Raw genomic sequence first — 22,068 nt, 5'->3', positions numbered from 1 at the left:
GATATGAAATACACAAAGTCACCAGCAAACAAATTAAAATAAACGCTACAAATCCACGCGCTGTGGCGCTATAAGCACCGCGCACAACACGAAAAAAAAGTCCACGTGGTGGTGGTGATTGTGGTGGTGGTTGTGGTGGTGGTCATCGCGCACGCCACGGTGACGAGCGAGCGCTTCAGAAGGTGAACACGAGGGTGCCGTCCACGCTGGTACAGAGAGGGGCTTGTCCGGCTCCCCAGCGTCAGAAGAAGACGCGTTGCACATCACCGACATGTGTGTGTGGTACATGGCGTGCTCCAGCCGGAGCCGCGCCTTGAGCAGGCCCCTGAACAGGTGACAGAGAGCGGTGGACGTTGTAGCACCAACGTGTTTGTTGGGACGATGTTATTTCTCCTCCCTTGACATCGTCAATCTTCTTGGTTCTTTTGGTAAAGTCACGTAGAAGGGAAGTAATAAAATAATAAAAATAAAACATAATAAAATAAAATAATTCTCACGACGTTTCGGCTACAAGCAGCCGTCTTCAGGTGAAGACGGCTGCTTGCGTTGTAGCCGAAACGTCGTGAGAATTATTTTATTTGATTGTTTTATTTTTATTATTTATTACTTCCCTTCTACGTGACTTTACCGAAAGAACCAAGAAGATGAATCCCTGCGGTCACGAAAGCTTAAATCGTCAATCTCTGCCCGTCAACAAATGTTCTGAAAGCAGAAGTTTAGCGCTGGATAGAGCCACGTGATTTGCGACTGATCCAAACCCCAACGTTTCGATGGCTTCATTTGATTGCGTAATTTTATTGAGTGACTGCGCGCGTGTGTGTGATTGTGGGCTCGAAAGAGGCCTGGGACTGATGTTGCTGTTGTTTTACTGCCTTTACCCAAGCTTCGGAGTTGATGTACAAATAAAGTCAATATGTACTCACTAACTTATCGACTTCATTGTTTTACTTATTTAAGGGGCGCCGTGGTGGCGTGATGTCATCTTCCTCGCCTGGCATGCGTGATGTTGGAGGTTCGATCCCGACCCTGAAGGCTGTATATTTGCAGTTTGTGTGTCTCTCTCTTCTTTGTGTGTCTCTCTCCCCGTGATCACGTGGGTTATTTTTTTTCTTCCGGTTTCTCCCTCCAAATTTTGCGACAAACGTCCACGCGATAAGCCACTTCGTTGAGACTTCATTTGTGGACAGGTCGCTTCTGAAAAAGTGGTTTGTTTACTTTTCCTATACTTTGCCACGCCTACCATGCTTTATGCGTTGCTTGTTGTTTTTGTTGATGTAACTTTCTGACCGCCGTGTCCTTACAAGACATCTGTGGGGAAGAAAAAAGAGCTTCACAGCTCATCGGATTCCTCCAGCGCTGCATAAACAAAGATTCCGATCCCAGCCGCGGCGCGTGGAGGTCGCGCCGGCTCGCCATTGGCTCAGCGACGTCCGCGACTTTAGACCCCGCACCTTCCTGCGGGACGCGTGCGTCATCACCGGAAGCGGCCTACGGGAGTCACGTGGCGCGGGAGTCAGCCAATCACGTGGCGCGAGAGTCAGCCAGTCACGTGGTGCGAGAATCACGTGGCGCGCGAGCACGTTCTTCTTTCGTTCGGGATTAAGAGCAGCAGTAGCTGCAGAAGCAGCAGCGGACGCGGCGTTTTGGATGTGTTCGCCACTTGGTTGTCTGCTCGGGAGCGGCGTGGATCTCGTGCGGCCATCGACGGAGTGGAGACAGCGAGACGTGTTCGCAACGCGGTCGATGGCGCGACCAGGTGAGGCCGTAGACGCGCCTCGGGATGGGTGAATCGTTCCGCTCTCGCCGTGCGTGTCCTATCGAGCACCGTGTTTGGTCTTCTGAGCATTGCGGCATCGAGAGGTTTTTCGAAGCTGAAATGTGGTGCGCGATTTTTGCTCGGTGTGAGAACGAGGAAACTTCAAGTTATGAACACAAACTGGGCGGGGGGGGGGGGTGAAATGGAGAAGCTGACGAGCCGGGTTCGTGTTGGCGGACCCAGTCTTGAAGCGGTGTCCACGCAACGTCCGCGATAAAGTTCGATATATATCTGTGTGTGTATCGATTAGTAGGGTGTAATGATAATTGTGTGGGTGGGCCCCGTGTCTGGTTGGAGCCTTCGAGCTCGAGAGAGGCCAGCCGGGGCGGCCCCGAGGTTGTAAGGAGGCCCGCAGGCACCGAGGCCTCGTGGGCCTGCACAGAGGCCTCGTGGGCCTGCACAGAGGCCTCGTGGGCCTGCACAGAGGCCTTGGCGGCCTCAGCACTGGCCCAGTCTCGGTGCAGGGTGGGGGTGGTGTGATCTAGCAGCGTTATTTTTCTCGTAGCTTTATTCTTTTTTCTTTAGGCAAAGTGAATATTCCATCGTATGTAAGCTTGCTATGATGTGTGCCGTAAAAAAAGTTGGAGATATCAATGTTTTTGTTGCGTGAAAAATCGGAATTCGAACCGACGTCGTTTTTGTCCAAAATGGGGAAATTTTTACGACTTTATTTTTAACTAAACAACGGACCAGAATTCCTGTGAAATATGCAAACAAAAAAAGTGTGGAAACTTAACGACGGGTTATTTTTGCCCGAAAAGTCCCAGCGCCTCTCATTCCACGTCACTCATCGTCCTGAGTTCCTGCCTCTTGGCGGCACACGGAGCCTGAAAATAGTCGCCGTGATCACCACCACCACCACGCCGTGGCCACCACCATCACTACCACCACCATCACTACCACCACCATCACCTCACCACGCCGTGGCCATCACCACCACGCCGTGAGCGGAGAGAATTCACAATCCCCTTGCCTCGACTTCTCAGCGTGTTGTTGAGAACGGGGACGTCAAGTGGCACACCCGTCATCAGTTTGTCATCCAAGCGCAGCAGCGAGGACAAATGCGCAGAATAAACAAAACTTCGCTTAGCGCGTCGTGTAGAGCTCGTCGAGAGGAATACATTGCGCCGTGTCGTTCGCCTTCAATAGACATCAAGTGACGTCGCAATGCAATTTATGCGAGAGCCGCCGGGGGCTTATGGGACCCTGCGGTCCCGCCAAAGGTTCAATGTATTCGTCGATGTCTGCCTCTTGTCGGTGTGCGTGAATTCGTGTCTGTCGATGTGTGGATGGCCGTCGAGGCCTCGTTACTCTCGTCGACGACGCAGCTTCATTCGGGCCGAGTCGGTCGACCGCGGAGCATGACCGCCAGGCCTGTGTGTGTTCGCTGAACTTATTTCGCACCGAACGGAGCTAACGGTGCTAATCGAAGGTGCATGGGGGGCAGGACAATAAACTAAACACAAAAATAAATCCGTTTTAAAATAGCCTCGCTGGCCGCACATCGTGGCCTGTGGCTCTGCAACTGTTCTAAACAGCGTGACAGCCACGTGCGTTTTACTTCGAGCCAACAATGTCGGTCTGTGCCCCGCGTGTGACGTCACTCCGCCGGCCAGCCCCCCTCATTAATAATCATGAGTGGGTGACGTCACTCCACCTGTAGCACCCCCCCCCCTCATTAATAATCATGAGCAGGTGACGTTACACCACCTGTAGCACCCCCCCCCTCATTAATAAAGAGGTGACGTCTTCCAAATGGACCCCCCTCCCATTAATAATCAGGTGACGTAACTCCACATGGGGGGATGGGCAAGGCACCTCCCCCCCTCTGCGTCAACTGACAACCCTCACTACAAAGGCGTCACGTGATCTCCGTAACGCTGTTGAGACATCGAAGTAAAAAGGACGTCTTGATGAACGAGGGATTATAACCTTTAAATGAAATAAGTCTGTCACCGCGGCATTACAAATTGCGCACGCATTGATGCAATGAATATCACGTCGCAGTCTGCTTTTCACTTGAAAGTTTCAGATTTACTGAAACACACCCCGTCCTTGGACGGGCAAAAGCTACAGCACTCGTGGCAGAGTTACGGCGAGTGAACTGCCGTTAAATAACTTTATAGCAAATCGTTCTCCGTAATTGAAGTGCATTGGAGCACAAAACGCGATCCTGTTGAAGACTAAGTTACAATTACGTTCTGGCAAACCGATATCGCGATCGCAGTCTTATCTGTGAAATCGAAGATTTGCATCGTGACAAATAGCACGGCGACCACAGGCTGAAACAAAAGCTGCTGTTGGGGTTGGAGTCGTCAATTGCCCCCCTTCGCCCACCCTTGTCGTGGCACAGGGAAGATCACCCCTGGAAAATAATCAACACTTGGGGACACGGTATATAACATTTCATAATGAGCACAAGTGGTACGTACCACTGTTAAATGTGGAAAATGTCAGAGGTGCTGGGTAGTTCGACTGGGTTCGAGTACAGGCTGTGGTTTATTAACAGGCTTTCTCAAGCTTCGTGAGGTTATGGTTTAGGCTCGGTCAATGACGATTGTGCAAAACCGTAACATTACATTTGTTTGTGCTCCTAATTCGGTTAAATTCCAGGAAAAAAATCTAAAATTGGTGTGGCTATCATCATTATTACCGTTCGTGGCAGGGCGGGTGTGTGGAGCAGAGGTCGCTTGAAGCCAAGCTCAGCGGGAGCTCTGCGATGTGAATTTCCACGACGCGTTGCACACACTTCTGCCAGATTTCCTAATGGAGTGTTCGTCTCGTCACAGGTATGGAAAGATTGAAGACCAGCGCAGCGGGAATGCAGTGCGGCGTTTCCCAGCTTGCAAGGGGGAGGGTGTCGCTGCTTTGTGGCCATGGAAGGTACTGCAGTGCAACACTTGGTCGAGTGTACGTAACACGATTACAACATGACGCAAGGGAGAACACTCAAAACCATGTTATAACTACGGTTACCGTCACTAAGTCTCAGATGTCGACCCATGTTACACAAGAAAACGTTAGCAATGCCACCTGACACCAGTGCGCTCGTGACCTTACCACAAGTGGTACTTCAAGTCCACCAATTATCCCGGCAATCCGTCATGATGACGACCGAGTGTGGCTGCTGACGCATAATCTGCAAATGACGAAGTGTGGCGGGCATGGAAAGCCGAACGCGCTGGCAGGCATGGGCTGGAGTTCAGGACCGGGTGTTTTCATTACAGGGTCAGTGACCAGTGAAGTCCACGCTCCTGGTCCATCTTAATCCAATACCGATTTACGTGAATTCCCAGAGGCATGGCCAGAATGTAATCCCAGAGCTTACAGTTTACCTTAAACTTGAGTAGAGCAAACACAGCTTGCGGTGGGGGTATCCACACCTACCGTGAAGTGTGTCAAGCCATTGTGGTGACCGACAGCGCAAAGAAATCACGCAGTGTTCCACTGTAGAAGTCATTTATTGATAATGTTGTGCTTTCAAAACACTTTCTACAAAACCCAATACGAGGAGGAAACCCCATCTCTGCTTAAAACAGCACAGCAAACTAAAGCAGTAAATATGTTTATATATAATATAATAATATACAGGGCTGAGAAAAGCCAGCACAAAATAAACAAGTTCTACAAGGAAGCCAACTAAACTGCATTGTACAATATTGTATATATTTATATATAAAAAAAGATATTTAGGCTTATACTGAGACTTGTTTTACTATTAACCCAACAGTGAACAACATTTGCACCGAAGGGGCACTTTTTCCTCATATAAAATACATTTAAATACACTACTGTGTACAAAATTTCCTAAAAAGAAACTCGCTCGACACGAAGGATGTCTCTTGATGCCTCCGACTCGGAAAACGGTAAACCTTCGACGTCCGAAAACCATTCCCAGTCACAAAACAACCCTCCCTCCCCCCACCAGATAAGCTCGTAGAGTAGACACAGACAGACACACGAGTCAGTCACGGATACCTCAATGGGGCTCCAAAAAAACTCTAAAGTTAAAAACGCATACTGACTGGTAACAGCAAAAAACCGCGGTCTCAACAGGTTTACTTCGGAAGTGAAATTCACAGCTGATGCTATAAACAACATTGTAATGAGAGAGAAAATAACAACCCCCCCCACAAGGGGACAGGCATAATAAATGTAATTGCACACGCACACACACACACACTAAAGTTCGGCAACTGTATGTAATTAAGCATCACAGACATCCGTTGGCCTGAAATCACAGCAGCAATAATGTGTAAAGTGCGGGAAGCGTATGTAATACAAACCAAACGAAAAAGCCAATGAGGGGGGAGGACAACAGGGGCCAAGCGACCACTAGACGCACCTACACGGTCTGTGAAAGGCCATTTCAGCGTGTAACAAAGAGCTGCCGACTAAGACGCGGACACATCACGACCACGTACAAACATTGAATCACAGTGTTAAAAGCTTATTTTGTCCACGTAAGACACAATCAGCTACCACTCCAATACACCAGAGCACGTTGACACACACACACGGCTAACGTCAACAACTGAGACCAGATTCACTAAAATCCTTACTACCACTTTTAGCTTGTACAGCCATGGTTAAGCCGCGCAGAAGTGCCGTTTGTTGTTGTCTTGGGCAGAAATCCATCAGACTCACTCGGAATGGTGGTCGTATGTTCATTCCTGCATACTGCAACAAATTAAACAAACGAGTTAATCGCAACACACCCAGCAAGTCGCTCGAGGCACATTGTTCCAAAACAATTCATGATTGGTATGTGTAGTTTCCTCGCCATTCCGATCCTGCTACACTGTCACAAAGCCACTGTTTCACAAATACGTATGTTGGACGTTTCTAATCTGATCCACCATTATTATGCACAGGCTAAAAATTATTTCTCACTGAATGTTTTAAGCGTTCACTGGTCGACTGGTAGGTGGCACTTGGCTAGTAGAGAGAGGTCAACTGGATGTGGTGTCCTGGGAGCGAGGCTATTTTTTAGATCACTAACCCAGACAGGGCTGCTGTAAAAATTAAGCCCTGGATGTGTAACTTCTATGCTCGCCAACCAAGTATGGTCAAACAACTGGGAGACCTTCATCCAGCAGTGGATAGACAAAGGGTTGGCAAGCTGAAATTAAGCCCTGAACATCAGGCAATAAATCAGATGTAACAGAAAACACCAACTTTGATTTTATAAGAAGTTGACCCATACCTCCTAATGCTCTTGAATATAAAATATATACACTTTAAAAATACAGCCACGTGCTCACCAAGGCCAACCAGCCAAAAGTCCAATAAAATAAAACGTTCTTAGCAGACAGGATAAAAACCAGCCAGCCCAATAAATGCTTATCTTCCAGCAAACCAATTCAGTTCAATTTTAATCAAGGCACCCTTTAATACAAGAGCCAACAAAACCTGGGAAAGAATGTACTACCCAGAAAAAAAAGTATAAAATGGCACGCGGCTGAGTTGTCTTAGGAATTAGGCCATGTGGTTGTGGCACGAATCTGGGTTAAGTCTACAGGTCACATTGAAGCAGATTAAAAGCCTGACCCGATCACCTACGCCTCCTCCCATGGATGGAAAGTGCAGTCGAGAGCTCATTTACAAAATTATGACTGAGGCAGGAGGTTTGTGTGGAGCCAACCCATCGCAGAGCCAGGTCTGCGGAGTGGGGTTTGCCACCTGAACTTTCTACCCTCCTCCTTCCCGTGCGTCCCGGTTAATTTTGTACCTGAAGGAGGCGGGCAACCCAAGTGTGAAGCCAGGTCTGCGTAAATGTATGTTGAACTGGAACTTCTTTTGTACCATACGTAGCCAACCATGCTAATCGAAGGTGCGGTAAAGCCACGTTTGGGGTGAAGAAATAATGTGTGCATCAGCTATGCTGGATCCCTCACCTGACATCGTGGTCCTGGTGGTGGTGGTCGTCGCGCCGTGCCTGTAACGACACGAGCAGCTCTTCGATGCGCTCCATGTTCTGGTCCAAGGTGAGGCCGGCCATGGGATCTGTGACGCAGGCGGCGATAGCGGCCTGCAAGCTGCCACCCGACGCGACGTGTCCACTCGCGGGCGCCAAGGAGCCTGAGGCGGCACCGGCTACGCTCCGGGCGGCGTCGCCCCCAGCGCTGCTGCTGCTGCCGCCGCCGCCACCCAAAGACCCGGACGCCTGCAGGAGGTGGGAGGCTGGCAGAGCACCCAAGCCAAGCTGCATGGGCTCCCCACCACCACCCAAGGGCTGGCTCTGACCAACTGAGCAGTCACGACACGCACAAGACAGACCGGTGGTAGAAGAGGTCACATTTTTAAAAGCAAAAGGGTACTGTATACATTTCTTTCCCTTTCCCCCCCCCAAGGCTAGGGGCATCATGGAATGAGATGAAGTATCCATTTGGAACTCAAAGCAGTGCAACCCTCAATGTTAGAGAAGGGCTCAAATGGAAACTACATCTGGGATCCCTCCCAGTGAACTCTGGTGAACCTTCCCACCTGCTCTGACATTGACAGCAGTGTTTTGTGCATGATAATTACTGGAATTTAGAAAAATTAAGTGCAAACATTTACTGTGATGTTTTGTGCCATTATTGGTTATCAAACTAAGACGCATCAACTTACTAACCAGGTTCAATCACAGGTGGCTACTGGGAGTTGAAACCGGCATCTCGGCGGTGTCGGCTCAACGATCTTGAGCCACACAGCACCTCAGCAAAGGTACTGTGGTCACGTGAACGCTGAACCAACGAAACAAAACTTAACATTCAAGTTTGTTTCATTTTATTCATCTATTCCCTTGAGCAATATTCTTTTGCAAGGTCAAGAGGTCATCACGACCACTGTCAAAACATCAAGCCATTGCTTCCTTCTGCTAGATTCCATAGCTATCGCAAAATGAAAACCCCGAGGTCCATCTCCAAGATATTTTCAGTCACCGTAACTTACCAGTGTCCATGTCCACAAACAGAAACAGGTCCGGCTGTTGCAGAGTGACAGCCTGCTGATTTTGCTGAGACGTCGCGTTGGGCGCCTGGGCCGACGCCTGCGATGCCACCAGCCCCCCCCCTGGCTCTCCCTGGAACCCGGAGAACATCGTGGCTTGCCGAGGAGGGTTCTCCGGCACTTGCGATGACAACATCTCTCCGGGGGCCATCGGTACGACCGAGCCTAGCCCTGTCACAGACATGATGCCATCGCCTGGCAGGCTGGCGGGCGGTTGGTTACCACCTGCGACCGGCGTCACGGACGCCTGAAAGAGGCCAGGCTGTCGAGTCTGAGCATTGCCCTGCTGCGCCGGCAGCATTTCTATTATGGTCTGCGGTGGTGCGTTGGACATGTGAATGTTGATGTTTGGCTGGGAAGGTAGAATATTTCCTGCCGAAAATAACAACGTAGGTGGCTGAGACATTACGTTGGTCTGCATGGCCATAATACCACCATTGGTCTGAAAGAGGCCGGGTTGTACTGCGTTTCCATTGGGGTGACTGGATATGAGCTGTCCAATGGCTTGCGGTTGGCTTGACATCTCAATTTCGTTCTTTCCCTCAGTCGAGATGCTGTCTCCGACCACCAGTAAGCTGAACTGTTGAGTGTTGCCGCTGTGTTGCACAATTCCTGAGGGCTGAAACAAGCTGGGCTGCTGAGATATGTCTCCAGTGGTTTGGAAAAGGCTTGTTTGTGAATTAGTTTTTGGCAGCTGTGGAGTAATGAGGCCTAGGTTTTTATTTGGGGTAGATATCTGCATTCCTGAGTCAACCTTCATGGATGACATGGAGCCCTCCACCTGATACAGATCTGACTGCTGGGAGCTGTCGCATGGCGCTACACTGCCTTGGAATACCGCCTGCTCCAAGCTTCCGTTTTGTTGCGTTATACCTCCGTCAGCCTGGGATGAATTCAAGATCTCAAGCTCCTTGTTTATCTGAGAAAGCATTTCATTGGTGTGGTACATGCTGCTCATTTGGGTCCCACTGCTCGGCTGAGAAGAAACAATGTTCACGGCGGCCTGAAAGAAGTCTGCCTGGCTGGAACTGCTGGACGCCTGAGTGACTTGAAAGAGATTCGTCTGCTGAGGACTCTCATTGGAATGTTTGTTCAAGTCGCACACGGCACCTTGAACCATGTCGACTGGCTGGCACTGCTCATGCACCTGCATCATGTCCAAGTTGGACTGAAACATATTGGAAATACCACTCCCTGTGCACTGCTGCAGCATGGGAGCGCTCGACTGAAAGCCGTGCGGCTCCGAAGTGGCGTCCGACCGCATCTCCATGAGGTTAAAAGTGTTGGAATCGGAGAGTTGGCTGCTGCTCTGGCCCGACGCAATTATTTGGATCATTTCAGCCTGGATCTGCCTGTTGGCATCAGCAATAACCTGCTCCACCACTTCGGCTGGAGTCTGCTGATAGACGCCAGTCTGAATTGGACCCTGTGGAACACTCTGTGTTGTGTACTGCATCATTTCGTTGTGCGTCATGAAATGCGATGACTTGGCCGGATTTTGATCCTGGTGAAACAGCTCGGGTTTCATGTCGACGTGGGGCCTCTTGTGGGCCGCTTGCTGCACATCCATGGCCTCCTGGGGTTGGAAGACAGCGCTGCCGCCGCCATGCGACCTCTCCTCCAGCGCCTGCTGCATCTCGATCACCATGTTCACCGTGTCCAGGTCCTCGGAGCACATGCTGCTCGGCTGCCTGTGCAGACTCATGCCCTCACAGCGCAGCAGCGGCGACGACGGGGGGTTCGCGTTCGACCCCGAGGACTGCATCAGCGGCGGCGCCGCCGTCACCTCGCACAGCTGCTGCTGTGGCACGTGCTGCTCGGGACGTGGGTGGCTCACGGCCATCCCCTCTTCCACCTGAGCGTTGGTCTGCGGTGCAATCTGAAACATCTGTTGGGGCGACTGCTGCTGCTGCTGAGGAGGAGGCTGTTGAGAAGGAGGCTGAGAGCCTTGCTGCATCAAGTGCAACTGCGCGGTAATGGGCACCATGGGCTCGCCAGCAGACAAGATTCCATCCATGATGCTCACGGGTACTTGGCTGCCTGCGGAATCGTTCTCCGCTTGCGCCTCAACGCGAGGAGCCACAGATGGTTGCTGTGCCATGGGTTCTCCTGCCGTCTGATAAACCACTTGCTCCATCGATGGGTTTTGCAGTGCAGCCGCAACTTGCAAGAGGCCCTGTTGTTGTTGTTGTAGACTGCCGTCCTGGCTCTGCACTTGCACAATTAAGGTTTGGGGGGTAAAATTTGGAGCCTGAACTGGCTGGCTCTGCGGCTGTTGCTGCTGCTGTGGTGAGAGACCTCCGTGGGCAGAAAGATGAGCAACTGCTATGTCGCTCGGCTCAGGTTTGAACTGGCTCATGGCAGAAAGCTGTACAGGGGATCCAAGTTGCGTCGGTGACAAACAGAAGCACGGCTGTTTCATATCCTCCTGTTTTGGAGACATCTTGCACGTAACACTAATTTCCCCGCCGGGCTGTAAAACAAAATCGGAACATGACAACACATACACACGTACAGTGAAGTCTAGAATACAATATGCATACACATAAAAATGCAGAGACAACAGACCCCCCCCTCACAACACACACTCCACAGTATTCAGTCATTTGCGCTACACACGCATACATACGCACATATAAATGCACACAGGCAACAACAAAGATCTCCTTCAGAGGGTAGACCACTGGCACAAATCTGCTGGTAAGCACCTATTATTGCTGGCATGCGACGTGAGAAGGTGGTGGAGCCAACACCACACCCGGCTGAGACTGCCTCCCCTGCATTGCGTGTTGCTACACCAGCATAACAAGTTGTCATTCTAAGCCGAGTTTGTCACATGCATGCGTGCGCACACACACGGTATTCTCTTTGGCACCGCTGGGCAATTAACTCGACACTTTCCGACTGCCTCGTGGTGGTGCTGCGGGCACCAGAACAGAGAAGTGAAAAATAAATAAAAATGGGGGCCCTAGTGAAGTGGCAGAGGTTAGGATTAAGGACAGTGGGGGAGGGCTGAGGACAAGTGGCTAGTTGAGGGATCAGCAACCAAAATGAAATCAATTTTATTTGGTAGAAAAACCTATTCCAAGAGCTGCAATGCATGCAAATACCAGATCCTTCAAAAAACGTTACAAAGCAGTCCTTAAAGAACCGCATGCGGCTCTGGAGGTTGCCAACCCCTGGGCTAATTTAAAATGGTTAACGGCAAGACTATCGTTTGGTTAGCCAGTGAACTCCATCTTAAAACTTATTTTCCCCTCCCCTCTCCTTCACTGCAACACGGAGTAGTCCCTGATCATTCTTTTGGTGCTTTCTGTTTCTTTCTGTTTCTGACAAATCGCAGGGGCCCACTTTAACAGATCGATTCTCACACCTGTTGGGGCAGGGGGCTGCTGTTGGACACCTCCATCAGGGCAACGTCGTCCAGCTTGGACAGGAGCAGCCCACCCGGTGCGTCGCAGCTGCCCGGCTTGAGGGCCAACGTGACGCACTGGCATGTCACGGGCGCTGTCCGGGAGGAGATGCAATGGTGCGGCGATGCAGTGTGGAAGGTCACAGTGGGAAGTGTGGGGGTGGGCATCATCAGTGATGCTTTGGACATTATTCGTAACCAGCCCAAATGCCATCAAGACAGGTGCCTTTATAGCAGACCCAAGACATGGTGGCATTGAAACAGTATTTTTTTTAGCATGCACTTATCCTCAATATTTATGAAAAAAATTACATTGATCACACTTGTGCCAAGATGCACAGTAATCAGAACACCCATAGGCTGAATATCAAATACCTAATTAGGTAATGGTGCTGTGCTGGAGTTACTTGCTCACACAACTGCTGGCAAAATAAAAGATTGTATCCTGTGCAATGTTGTTTGCCCTCTTGTCACTCCCGTCTTGTGTTTTGTGACTGGTATGCCGTGAATCCTTTTGGGCTCACATTTAAATGAACATTTTGCCCAATTTCAAGAATGAAGTGTTGATTGCAATGCATTCACTGCACACACTGCTCTGCAGGGTGGTCCATGTATTGTGACCCTCCAATTAATTGACCCCTAACATACAGAATTCCTTTATCCTTCACAAGGTCATTGCTAATATTTACAATGATAATTAATACAATTATTGCATGTAATTATTTTCTTGCTTACATTACATTACACACCCATTAGTATCCAAAATGATTAAGTTTTACAGAATGACATTAGGGCACAAGGCATTTGGACAACTCTTGGTTGCAGCATTCCCCTCTCTGGATATGATTTTATATATATGGGATAATGATTTTATATCTACATATATAAAAGGGAAATTTGTGAATGTGTCTGTTTAAAATGTTTAGCATACATCCCGACATGTCACAAACTTGAAATTTGGCATGTGGGTAACTTCCAAACTGAACAAAATGCAAAAAGTATAAAAATATACTTTTGTATTTTGGGGTGTGGGGGGGGCGCAATAATGTATATATTTTGCACGGCACGTGAGCAGTGACGTCACATCTGTGATGTCACCCGCATGCAGCAGCGTTACGCAGTGTGCCTGCTGACGTCACCCCCCCACCCAACCCTCTGCGTAGGCCGTGTAGTAAAGCGAGTATTATATATAAAAGAACGATGACTTGAAAGCTCATGTGTTCATAACTACAGCTTGAGCAACCACCTCGGAGAGAAGAGAAGACTTACTTTGTAAAGGATCTTCGAAGGCGCACTGCGACGACTCCTCACTTTTTATGCTTTTCGTTTTTGCAGGCACCGTGACTGCGCGCACACACACAAGACAGACGTTACAGTGTGCCAGAGTTTAGTCCGTGAAGTACGCATCACAGTATAAAGGGTAAAGGTGCAGCTCAGCAAGTGCCTGCTCATGCCAATGTTGGCCGATGGTCCTCTGCTATAGGGAGCTCTCCAGAGCCGCTGAAGGGTATTCTGGACTACTCTCTCACTTGCCAGATATTTTGGAAGAGGTGAAAGTAGCCACACTCTAACCCCACCACGTGACCTGCTGATCAACAGCTGTGGCGTAACCATTTATTACTGTTGGGTGGACAGGCGGGAGGATTTAAGTAACTTGCCCAATATTTCAACTGCTGTCCTGGAAAATTAAACCAGCAGAGACCTCTGGGATTTCAAATCCAGTGTGCTAACTATTACATAACAGCAACATCCCACTGAAATCGGTGCTTAATTTCAGCCTGGTCTGTCCGGATCAGCAAGCCAGACTATTTCTTCACCTAGCACACCACATCCAGTATTCCACACCTCCTATTAGCATGGTTGGCTATGTACCATGCGAAATAAGTTCTACATATATATATACATCTAGCTATGGCTACTCAAAGTCACATGCATTATCCAATCAACCACCGACTCCTAAAATATTGCACACGTAATTAAAAACCTTGCATTAAACCCACCACACAAACAACAACAGTGGAGCACCATTAATCATTGCTATCGTGAAATCAACAACCTCTTTTGGCAAACCTACAACTGCATACCAACCTTCACGCCTCCGCAGGCATTTTTTATTGCAAAGCTGGGGGTCTAATAAAAACGGTGCTATGTTGATGAAACTAAAATATTTATTTAACTCCACAGGCACACGTGGTGTAAAGGGATGAGCATTTTGGAGATATCCCAATAATGCATGTACATTAAATCTAAAAACATGAACATACAAGTGCTCCTATCCACATGATATTAAATCATGAAAACTGAATTTACGTGTAATTATTTTTTTTCACCGTCTCTCCGAAAAGCTGGCCCCTCCAAAACCTTTAACTTGGTGAGCCCACTCATCAGCCATGGTCAATCCACTGCTGGATGAAGGCATCCCCAAGTCACCGCCACCACCTCGCACGATCCTGTGATGTAATAAGCCACCTAAGCACCTGCACAAGTCGATTTCATCGCTCCATCTCCTTGGTACTATTATACACAAATAGCGAGCCCGTCATGTGACCACTCTACGGAAACCCAGCACGAGCTGACCCTCTCCCCTTACCTGTGTCGGGTGTGTACGTGAACGGCTGCACCTCATGCGACCGCCCTGCGCTGCTGTTCACAAAAATCCCCACAGACACAGGACTGGCGATGTCGGGGTCGCAGTACGGCGGTACTTTCACTATAAGGTGGTTCTGCACATCACACACACGCACAGATACGTGTCACGAAGGGAACAATAAGGAAAACAACGAAAGACAAAGATCTCTCGCTCTACAGCGCAAGTGCTGCAATAGTTGGGGTCGCCAAGAGATGTTTGGAGGAGCGGGGCAAAATGTGAGATGAGGCTCCCCCTCGAATCTGAAGTCTGAAGAAACTGCCCCCCCTCTTTACATATTTGCTGTTAGCGAGCACTTATAAAGGCCGGCATGATAATGGTATGGCCTTGGTCTCCCTACTGCAGATATTTTCACAGCTTGCCAAGCACTCATTTAATGCTGAGTTAATCTACTGGAGGCCAAAGACAGGTTCAGATTCCACTTGCCAGTGATGTTTAGCCATGGCTGGGAATTTCACTCTGGTTCGTGTATTTGTAGTAGTGTGGGAAACCACTGTGCCACTGCTCCCCACCACACAGAAATCTGCAACTGGAAATCTTACAGTGCAACGGTTTTACAGGATGCTGCATTTACATTTAACAAACAGCATGAAAACAGACCAAAGCAGATTTGTTTATTTAACGCTTAATACCAACATGGCAGGAACACAAGGACTTTTATTAAGTTACCCGAGTGGAACACTTCGCAAGGCGAAAACTCACCCTGTGGCAAGATGAGACAATCTTTATACAAATTACAACATCCAAGCCATGAAGAGCATCCATTGCCACAGCTGACGCACGGGAGTATTTACTGCGCATCGACAAACAGTAAACCTAAAAAAATCCAATGTCTATCAAGGCAATGTGCATTAATTTTCACTTTTAGAAGCATTGTTTTTTATTTGTTTTTAGCGCTGATGGTTTGTCAAATACTAACATGTTGTTTGATAGCAGCAGCATTGCTCCTGAAGTTATGCAGCACAATAAAATTTTGATGTACATTGCCTTTAAATGCAACCGCGTCTCAAGATGGCACATCACTGCATGCTCCGAATGCAAGAATAATGGAAATGTGAATACCTGGTGATAAAACTCCATATCAATCTCTGCTTCTGCCTCCCACACAACTTGTCCTTCTGCATCGAGAGGACAGAACAAAACAAACATGGTTTGTGTCAAACTCTTCAGGGAATGCCAGCAGACAGTGCGTCGTATTGGTGACATTACAATTTTAATAGAGCCGTGGGTCAACAGCAAGACAATACAGACAGCTATCAAGCTGAACATACATTGACTGTTTTACTCAAAATAACACGATGGCTCTACAGCAACTTCTGATGTGTGTAATAGAAAAACATCACATGCCTTAGACGTTACGTTGGAGGTCACGGAGGTCACCGCACTCACTCAAAATGCCCCCCCCCCCAAGCCCTACAATTGGCCACTTATCTCTCCCTACCCCAGTCGCCTTTCATCAGTCATTTCACCTCGCATCTCCCACCACCACAACCCCGTTATACCCTCCGACGGCCATCCCACCCCCCCAACCACACGGGGAGCTCTGCCCCGGCACGCACCTGCTGCGTTCTCCTGGAAGATGACCTTGACACCTTTGAGAAAGTTCTTGCCGATGATAAAGAGCTCCTCACCCCCTTGTGGCGAGCAACTGTGCAGGCTCTTTTTCAAGATCTCTGGAGTTCCTGCTGGCTGAGCTGCAAGACACAGCAGCAAGAGACGATAATTATCACCATCGTCGACGAGGCCACCGTTGTTGCAGTGACCACAGTCGTAACCACAACCGTGCAAGGAAAATGCTGCAGCTGATATCGCAAGCGATGATCCTCGGCAACAACAACTGTCATTCGAATCACCACGCTTTACAGCAGTTCACGCCAATTAACAAGTTGGACTGTTTAAAAGTAGTACAACATCAGAATTTTGTAGAATTGTGTGTGTGTGTGGACAGATTATCACGGGTGGCAGGGTGGCACAGTGGTAACTCGTGCCACAGTAAGATAGTCCTGGGTTCCATGTCCGACTCAGGCGCATTTTCTGCGTTGAGTCTGTTCTCCCCCGATCTGCAAGGCTTTTCCTCCGGCTACTCCGGTTTCCTCTCATTGCTAAAAATAAAACAATGTAACTTGCATTGGCCAAATATCACAATGCTAAAAGATTTCCTGCAAACCAATCCATTTGGATTACACACGGCATTCATTTCACTATGCTGTGAAAAAACGTCGCCAGGCCGTCTTTAGAAAGAGTCTTGAGACTGAGCGAGGCCTTCCTGGTTAAACAAGCCAACGATCATAATAATCGTGCTATATGGAAGTTCAAATGTGCTAACAGTATTGTTCAACTCTTGAAACTACGAGTGCCAAAAAAACATTGTGTGTAAATCAGGGTGTTCTTTTGATATCAGTAAGCTATCGGTTACCGAAACGCTTGTAACAAAATACACCACAGTTTACAAATATTTGCTTATAAATATCCTACCAAAAAGCATAGTTCGATTCACTGTGGGGAGGGGCGCAGGGAATTCTAAGCACGAAAAGAGAACGGAGCCCCAAGTGGTCTGCACGCTATTCATGGTACATTGCTAGGGGAAGGTGTAAATCAGTACGAACCCATGTTGTTCCACTGCATGAAATGTTGCAACAACTGCCGCATGTTATTCAATGTCAACCGATTGCTCGAGATAAAAATAGGACGCGCGGAGTTCTTCGGTCACGGGATACGGCATTGGGCTCTGTCTATTGTCCCATGTTCGGTATTGATTTAATTACCTTAAAAGGGCCCAGATGCCCTCAAAACACTGTTGAGGCTTCTCTGCTTGAGATCTGTACTGCTATGTCCTTGGTTGTGTTCATCTAACATACACAGTTACAACTGTTAATATTTATAGTAAAATTTATATTTAAAGCTTTCGTGACTGCAGGGATTCATCTTCTTGGTTCTTTCGGTAAAGTCACGTAGAATGGAAATAATAAAATAATAAAAATAAAACATTGAATAATTCTCACGACGTTTCAGCCACAACGCAAGCAGCCGTCCTCAGGTGAAGACCAGGTCTGTCCATTCTACGTGACTTTACCGAAAGAACCAAGAAGATTTAAAGTTAAGTTAAATGATCTACAATCAGTGTTAAATACGCAAATCATGCGCATCTTTTTTTGGAAAAGATTTTTAAACATTCACCTAATTATTTATTTACATATTCAAGGCTTATGATGATTGGTAATGATCATGATGATGACACCTCAGTGCAGTGTGTCAAACCCTACAGACACAAGTGAGCAATGAACAAATTCAACTTCAATGTTATCTGTACAAAGGTAATAGTTTTTTTTATCTCGCCCAATGTCAGTTATAAAATAATATTCTCGGATTGAGTCACACGGTTATCCTTGCACTGGTATGAGAGCACGCACGGGACTTCATACCTACGCTGGTCCAGGGCTTCCCAAAATCCTAAATAAAGACGCGAGGCACGTCTGTGTTATGTGGCCATACATGACGAGCCGAGCAACCTCTTGTGTGCCGTGACCTAGATTTCAGTTCATCTACGAGCCTTCGAAAGCCGACCGTCTGTATTAAATTACTCTCCTTTCCCCTCTCCCATTTCCAGTGCCCCAGGCCAGCTGGCTCGCCCGGGCATTCTTACACAAAAAACGTATCACTCCTGAGAAAAATGTTTTTGCTAAACGTGATATAAATTTCAAAAGTCTCGTTGATAAAATGCATTTACAACCCACGCTCTTGTTTAAAAGTTCTGTGCTTTTCCCCCAGTATGTCCTCCTTTTGGGTTGAGAATGCCACGTGGGACAATTTATACGTCTGCCAGTGTGGGGCATGGTGGGGGCATAACCATTAGCATCGACTCTGTGCGTGGAACAGTTGACCCCTGACTTACAAACTGGGAACGGTAATCAGCAGGTTTACAGAAACCCTCAAGCCAGGATAAAGAGCTTCTTTATTTAGCACAGTCACACCAGTGATCAGTTTAGCGGGGCACACGGAGTGGTGCCAGGGACACAAAGGCAGCGTGTGACAGAGGTGACTGGCAACAGCAGAGCAGATTCACTGCTCAATAGCCCGACTCAGGTTTTTTTTGTTGTAGGCATTTTTTTATTTACACGAGCTAAGGATGAATCGTGTTAGTGGCCATAATGAATTATGATTAACAAAGGATTAATTGGTTTGATCATTTCTACATTACTGTATTTTATTTAGACCTTTGATTATGAGAGCTTAGATAACTGCATCAGTTTCCATCAAATGAAATGCCTGTTCACATTTTACAAAAGCCAGCCACAATGGCATTTGATAGTTATTTATATTTTATAGACATTTATAATATGTTCTCAAGAGTACAACAACCGTTACTAAGTCCAGCTGTCACACAAGGGTTGCTTTGCCTCTCAACTGCCCATTATACACTTCTCTATCATAAACAGTTTAAAATGTGATCGTAGGAAAATGATGACAGCGATTCCCGCCAAAAGAAAAAAGGCGATGAGGATGACCACTTGCGGAGATGGAACCCTTCATCAAGCATGGCTATTAATAAAGTCTCATTTGTCCTGCCTACACTTCTCTTCACCAACCCGCATTGACCAGCGTGGCGAAGTATAGTCAATCAACTCCCATGACTCAAACGGCTTGAGGAGCCTTCATCCAGCAGAGAAGGGACATATGGCTGTAACATTTTGTTATTTTATCACTAGGGGTTGTTCGGGGGCGCCTGTGGTGCTCCTCACAACCATTTACGGCCTTCGGCCAGGAAAGTCACAAAAGAAATTGCACATGAACGACACATTCACGCAAGCACCCAAGAATCCGTTTTGAAGTTTTAAAATGAAACATCTTTTAAATGTATTATCTTTTGAATTACATAATTTTACTTCTTCATTAAAAGCTGAGATCATTTTACATCTGAAAGGCTTAATTGAAAACGACATTTCGTGTAAATTTTCTTTCGTCGTTAAGTAGATATGGCCTTGCTGGGGGTTCGGTTCGATGCAGACTTTCACCTGTTTGGGATTGCGGGATCGAGATAAGGCGACAGAGCTGGCCATGCGAGAAGACCGCCGTCTGCTAATCAATTCCAACGTAATCAAACGTCTGTCCTTGCGCCTCCGTCGTTCATGCAGGGGGCGCGTAGGTTTGCAGCGCCCCCTGCATGAAAACGACGGAAAGTGCAGCGTTCATCACAGATAAAGTTGTGTGCTTATATAAAAGTATTTTTCTTCTCAGCCTTTCCATTCAAATAATATTAATCACAATCACCCAAGTTGAACAGTTCACATCATGTACCTTTTGACCTTATCTTTCTTCTGCCAATAAATGGGTTTTATTTCAGGAGTTTATTCGGCGATCCACCAGCCTTCGTGAGATTAAGTTTCACAGTTGGGTACTTTGCCAAATGCCACAAAGTCCTGCCCCTCTGACGCAATCGCACTCTAGCAGTGCTCCCCCGGTGGGTCGCCTCCGATGGATATTTCCAACTGGATATCAAAATTCGAGCTACCCTTGTAAATATTGCTATTTCCACATGACAGAATCTCTTGTGTCAAGTGCATAAAACGCAACGATACCAAGAAACACAGTACAGGGTGTCATTGTGACTGCAAACTTTCAGAGTCCCTCATGAGGTTTCTTGCTACGGGAGTACATAGTACACGCAAATATATCTGTTTCAACGGCTTGCGCACTAGCAATGAAACGCTAGCTTCTCAGTACGGACTGACTGCTTACTTTATGAGGCTACTGCCTGTGAAAGCCTGAACGTCCACAAGTATTGATTACTCTGTGGCCAAACTCCCCGTGGCGTAACATGCAACGATTTGAATCCCCCAGAACGCTATACATGGCAAATTGACATGAACGAAAATAATCACACACCCTGGGTCCACTTAAGAACAGAACATTCTAATTACTGCTCATCACAAGGGTGGACACATGCACCCTCAAGGCCAGGGTGCCTATGCCACATATACGGCATCCACGGGCACAAGTTTAATATAGAAATGCAGCGTTCGTATTTTCTGTAGAGTTTAACAGAGCCACTTCTCACATTTAAGCAGAAATTGCGAGGTATAATCAATTTGTACATTAATAACTTTGTATGTAACGGCCATCTCTTTTTCATTACACTGCTGGATGAAGGCCTCCCCATGTTGGTTAAGGGGTTGTTTTGACCATACTTCACCGTGCTGGTCAGTGTGGGTTTGTGAAGGAGGGACTGGGTTACAAACCGGTTAATATCTTCCTTGGTAAACAAGTGTAGTAATAACAATAAACAATGGGCACCAAAGAAACTGCACTGCCCACTAATACTGTCCCACAACTACCTCGTAAAACTGAGGTGAAGTATAAACTATAAAACTACAAACTTTTTATTTTACCAGGTAAGGCCCACTGAGCTTTATAGCTCTTTTCAGAAGCAACCTGGCCAGAGATGACAGCAGCTCAACTAAGTGGTTTATCACGTGGAAATGTATTGCAGTCAAATACTCTAAAACGCATGTTTCTAAATGTGGAGGGAAAAACTGGAGAAAAATCCACCCGGCCAGAGAGAGAGAGACACATGCAAACTTAAAATATACAGCAGATGTGAGGGTTGGAATCAAACCCACTACCTCCTGTAGATCAGGCGAGGGACGTAACATCTTGCCACCGAGTATGGTCGGTCAGGTGCAGCGTCGGCACTCACTGCACAGGATGGGCGTGGAGCAGGCCTGCAGGGTGAGGGCCGGCCCATCGGGTCGCGGGATGGTGACGCGGAACACGAGGCGCACGCGCGTGCTTTTCTTCTTGGAGCGTACGGGACCGATGCGAGCCTCCACGTCTGCATTGCGCAGCTTCAAGATGCCGACGCAGTCCACGCTGCAAGGGGGGGAGGGGGGCGGTGATGACGACCAACGGTTAATGGTTGCACACGTGGGGGGGGGGGGGGTGCGAGACATGGCCAGATTTTTTTTTAGATTAAATCATCGAAAAACACATTCAGCACGGGCACCTAAGTACAACTACTTTGTGTCATCAAACCTATGTTATTTATTTATGAACATTACAATTGTTTTACAATTGAGAACCAAAGGAGTGCAAGGATGCAGTAAAGGTTAAGAACCACTGGTCTAGAATGTTGCTGCTCCTTGGATCTGATTGGAAATCGAGAAGACTCCTGAAGAAGCTCCCCCAACACCATGAAGCAAAACG

The 22,068-nt window shown here is 47.7% G+C and overlaps 1 protein-coding gene across 2 annotated transcripts in view; it reads right to left on the bottom strand.

Moving 5' to 3' along the window:
• Positions 1-5,258: 5,258 nt before the first annotated feature.
• The window catches only part of NFAT5 (nuclear factor of activated T cells 5), a 55,400-nt gene continuing 38,590 nt past the window's right edge, over positions 5,259-22,068 (bottom strand). For both annotated transcript variants that reach the window (XM_078863969.1, XM_078863970.1), the window contains exons 6-14: positions 21,563-21,735; positions 16,428-16,562; positions 15,931-15,986; positions 14,812-14,944; positions 13,491-13,565; positions 12,183-12,316; positions 8,753-11,282; positions 7,714-8,065; positions 5,259-6,496 (exon numbers count right to left, since the gene is read on the bottom strand). In XM_078863969.1, the coding sequence (XP_078720095.1) occupies positions 6,484-6,496; positions 7,714-8,065; positions 8,753-11,282; positions 12,183-12,316; positions 13,491-13,565; positions 14,812-14,944; positions 15,931-15,986; positions 16,428-16,562; positions 21,563-21,735 (3,601 nt within the window). In that variant the 3' untranslated portion in view covers positions 5,259-6,483. The remainder of the gene's footprint in view (positions 6,497-7,713; positions 8,066-8,752; positions 11,283-12,182; positions 12,317-13,490; positions 13,566-14,811; positions 14,945-15,930; positions 15,987-16,427; positions 16,563-21,562; positions 21,736-22,068) is intronic.

Source organism: Lampetra fluviatilis, chromosome 17, assembly GCF_964198595.1.
Source record: "Lampetra fluviatilis chromosome 17, kcLamFluv1.1, whole genome shotgun sequence".
Taxonomy (NCBI): domain Eukaryota; kingdom Metazoa; phylum Chordata; class Hyperoartia; order Petromyzontiformes; family Petromyzontidae; genus Lampetra; species Lampetra fluviatilis.
Note: the sequence above shows the minus strand (reverse complement) of the source record. Positions and strands in the feature narration are given on the sequence as shown.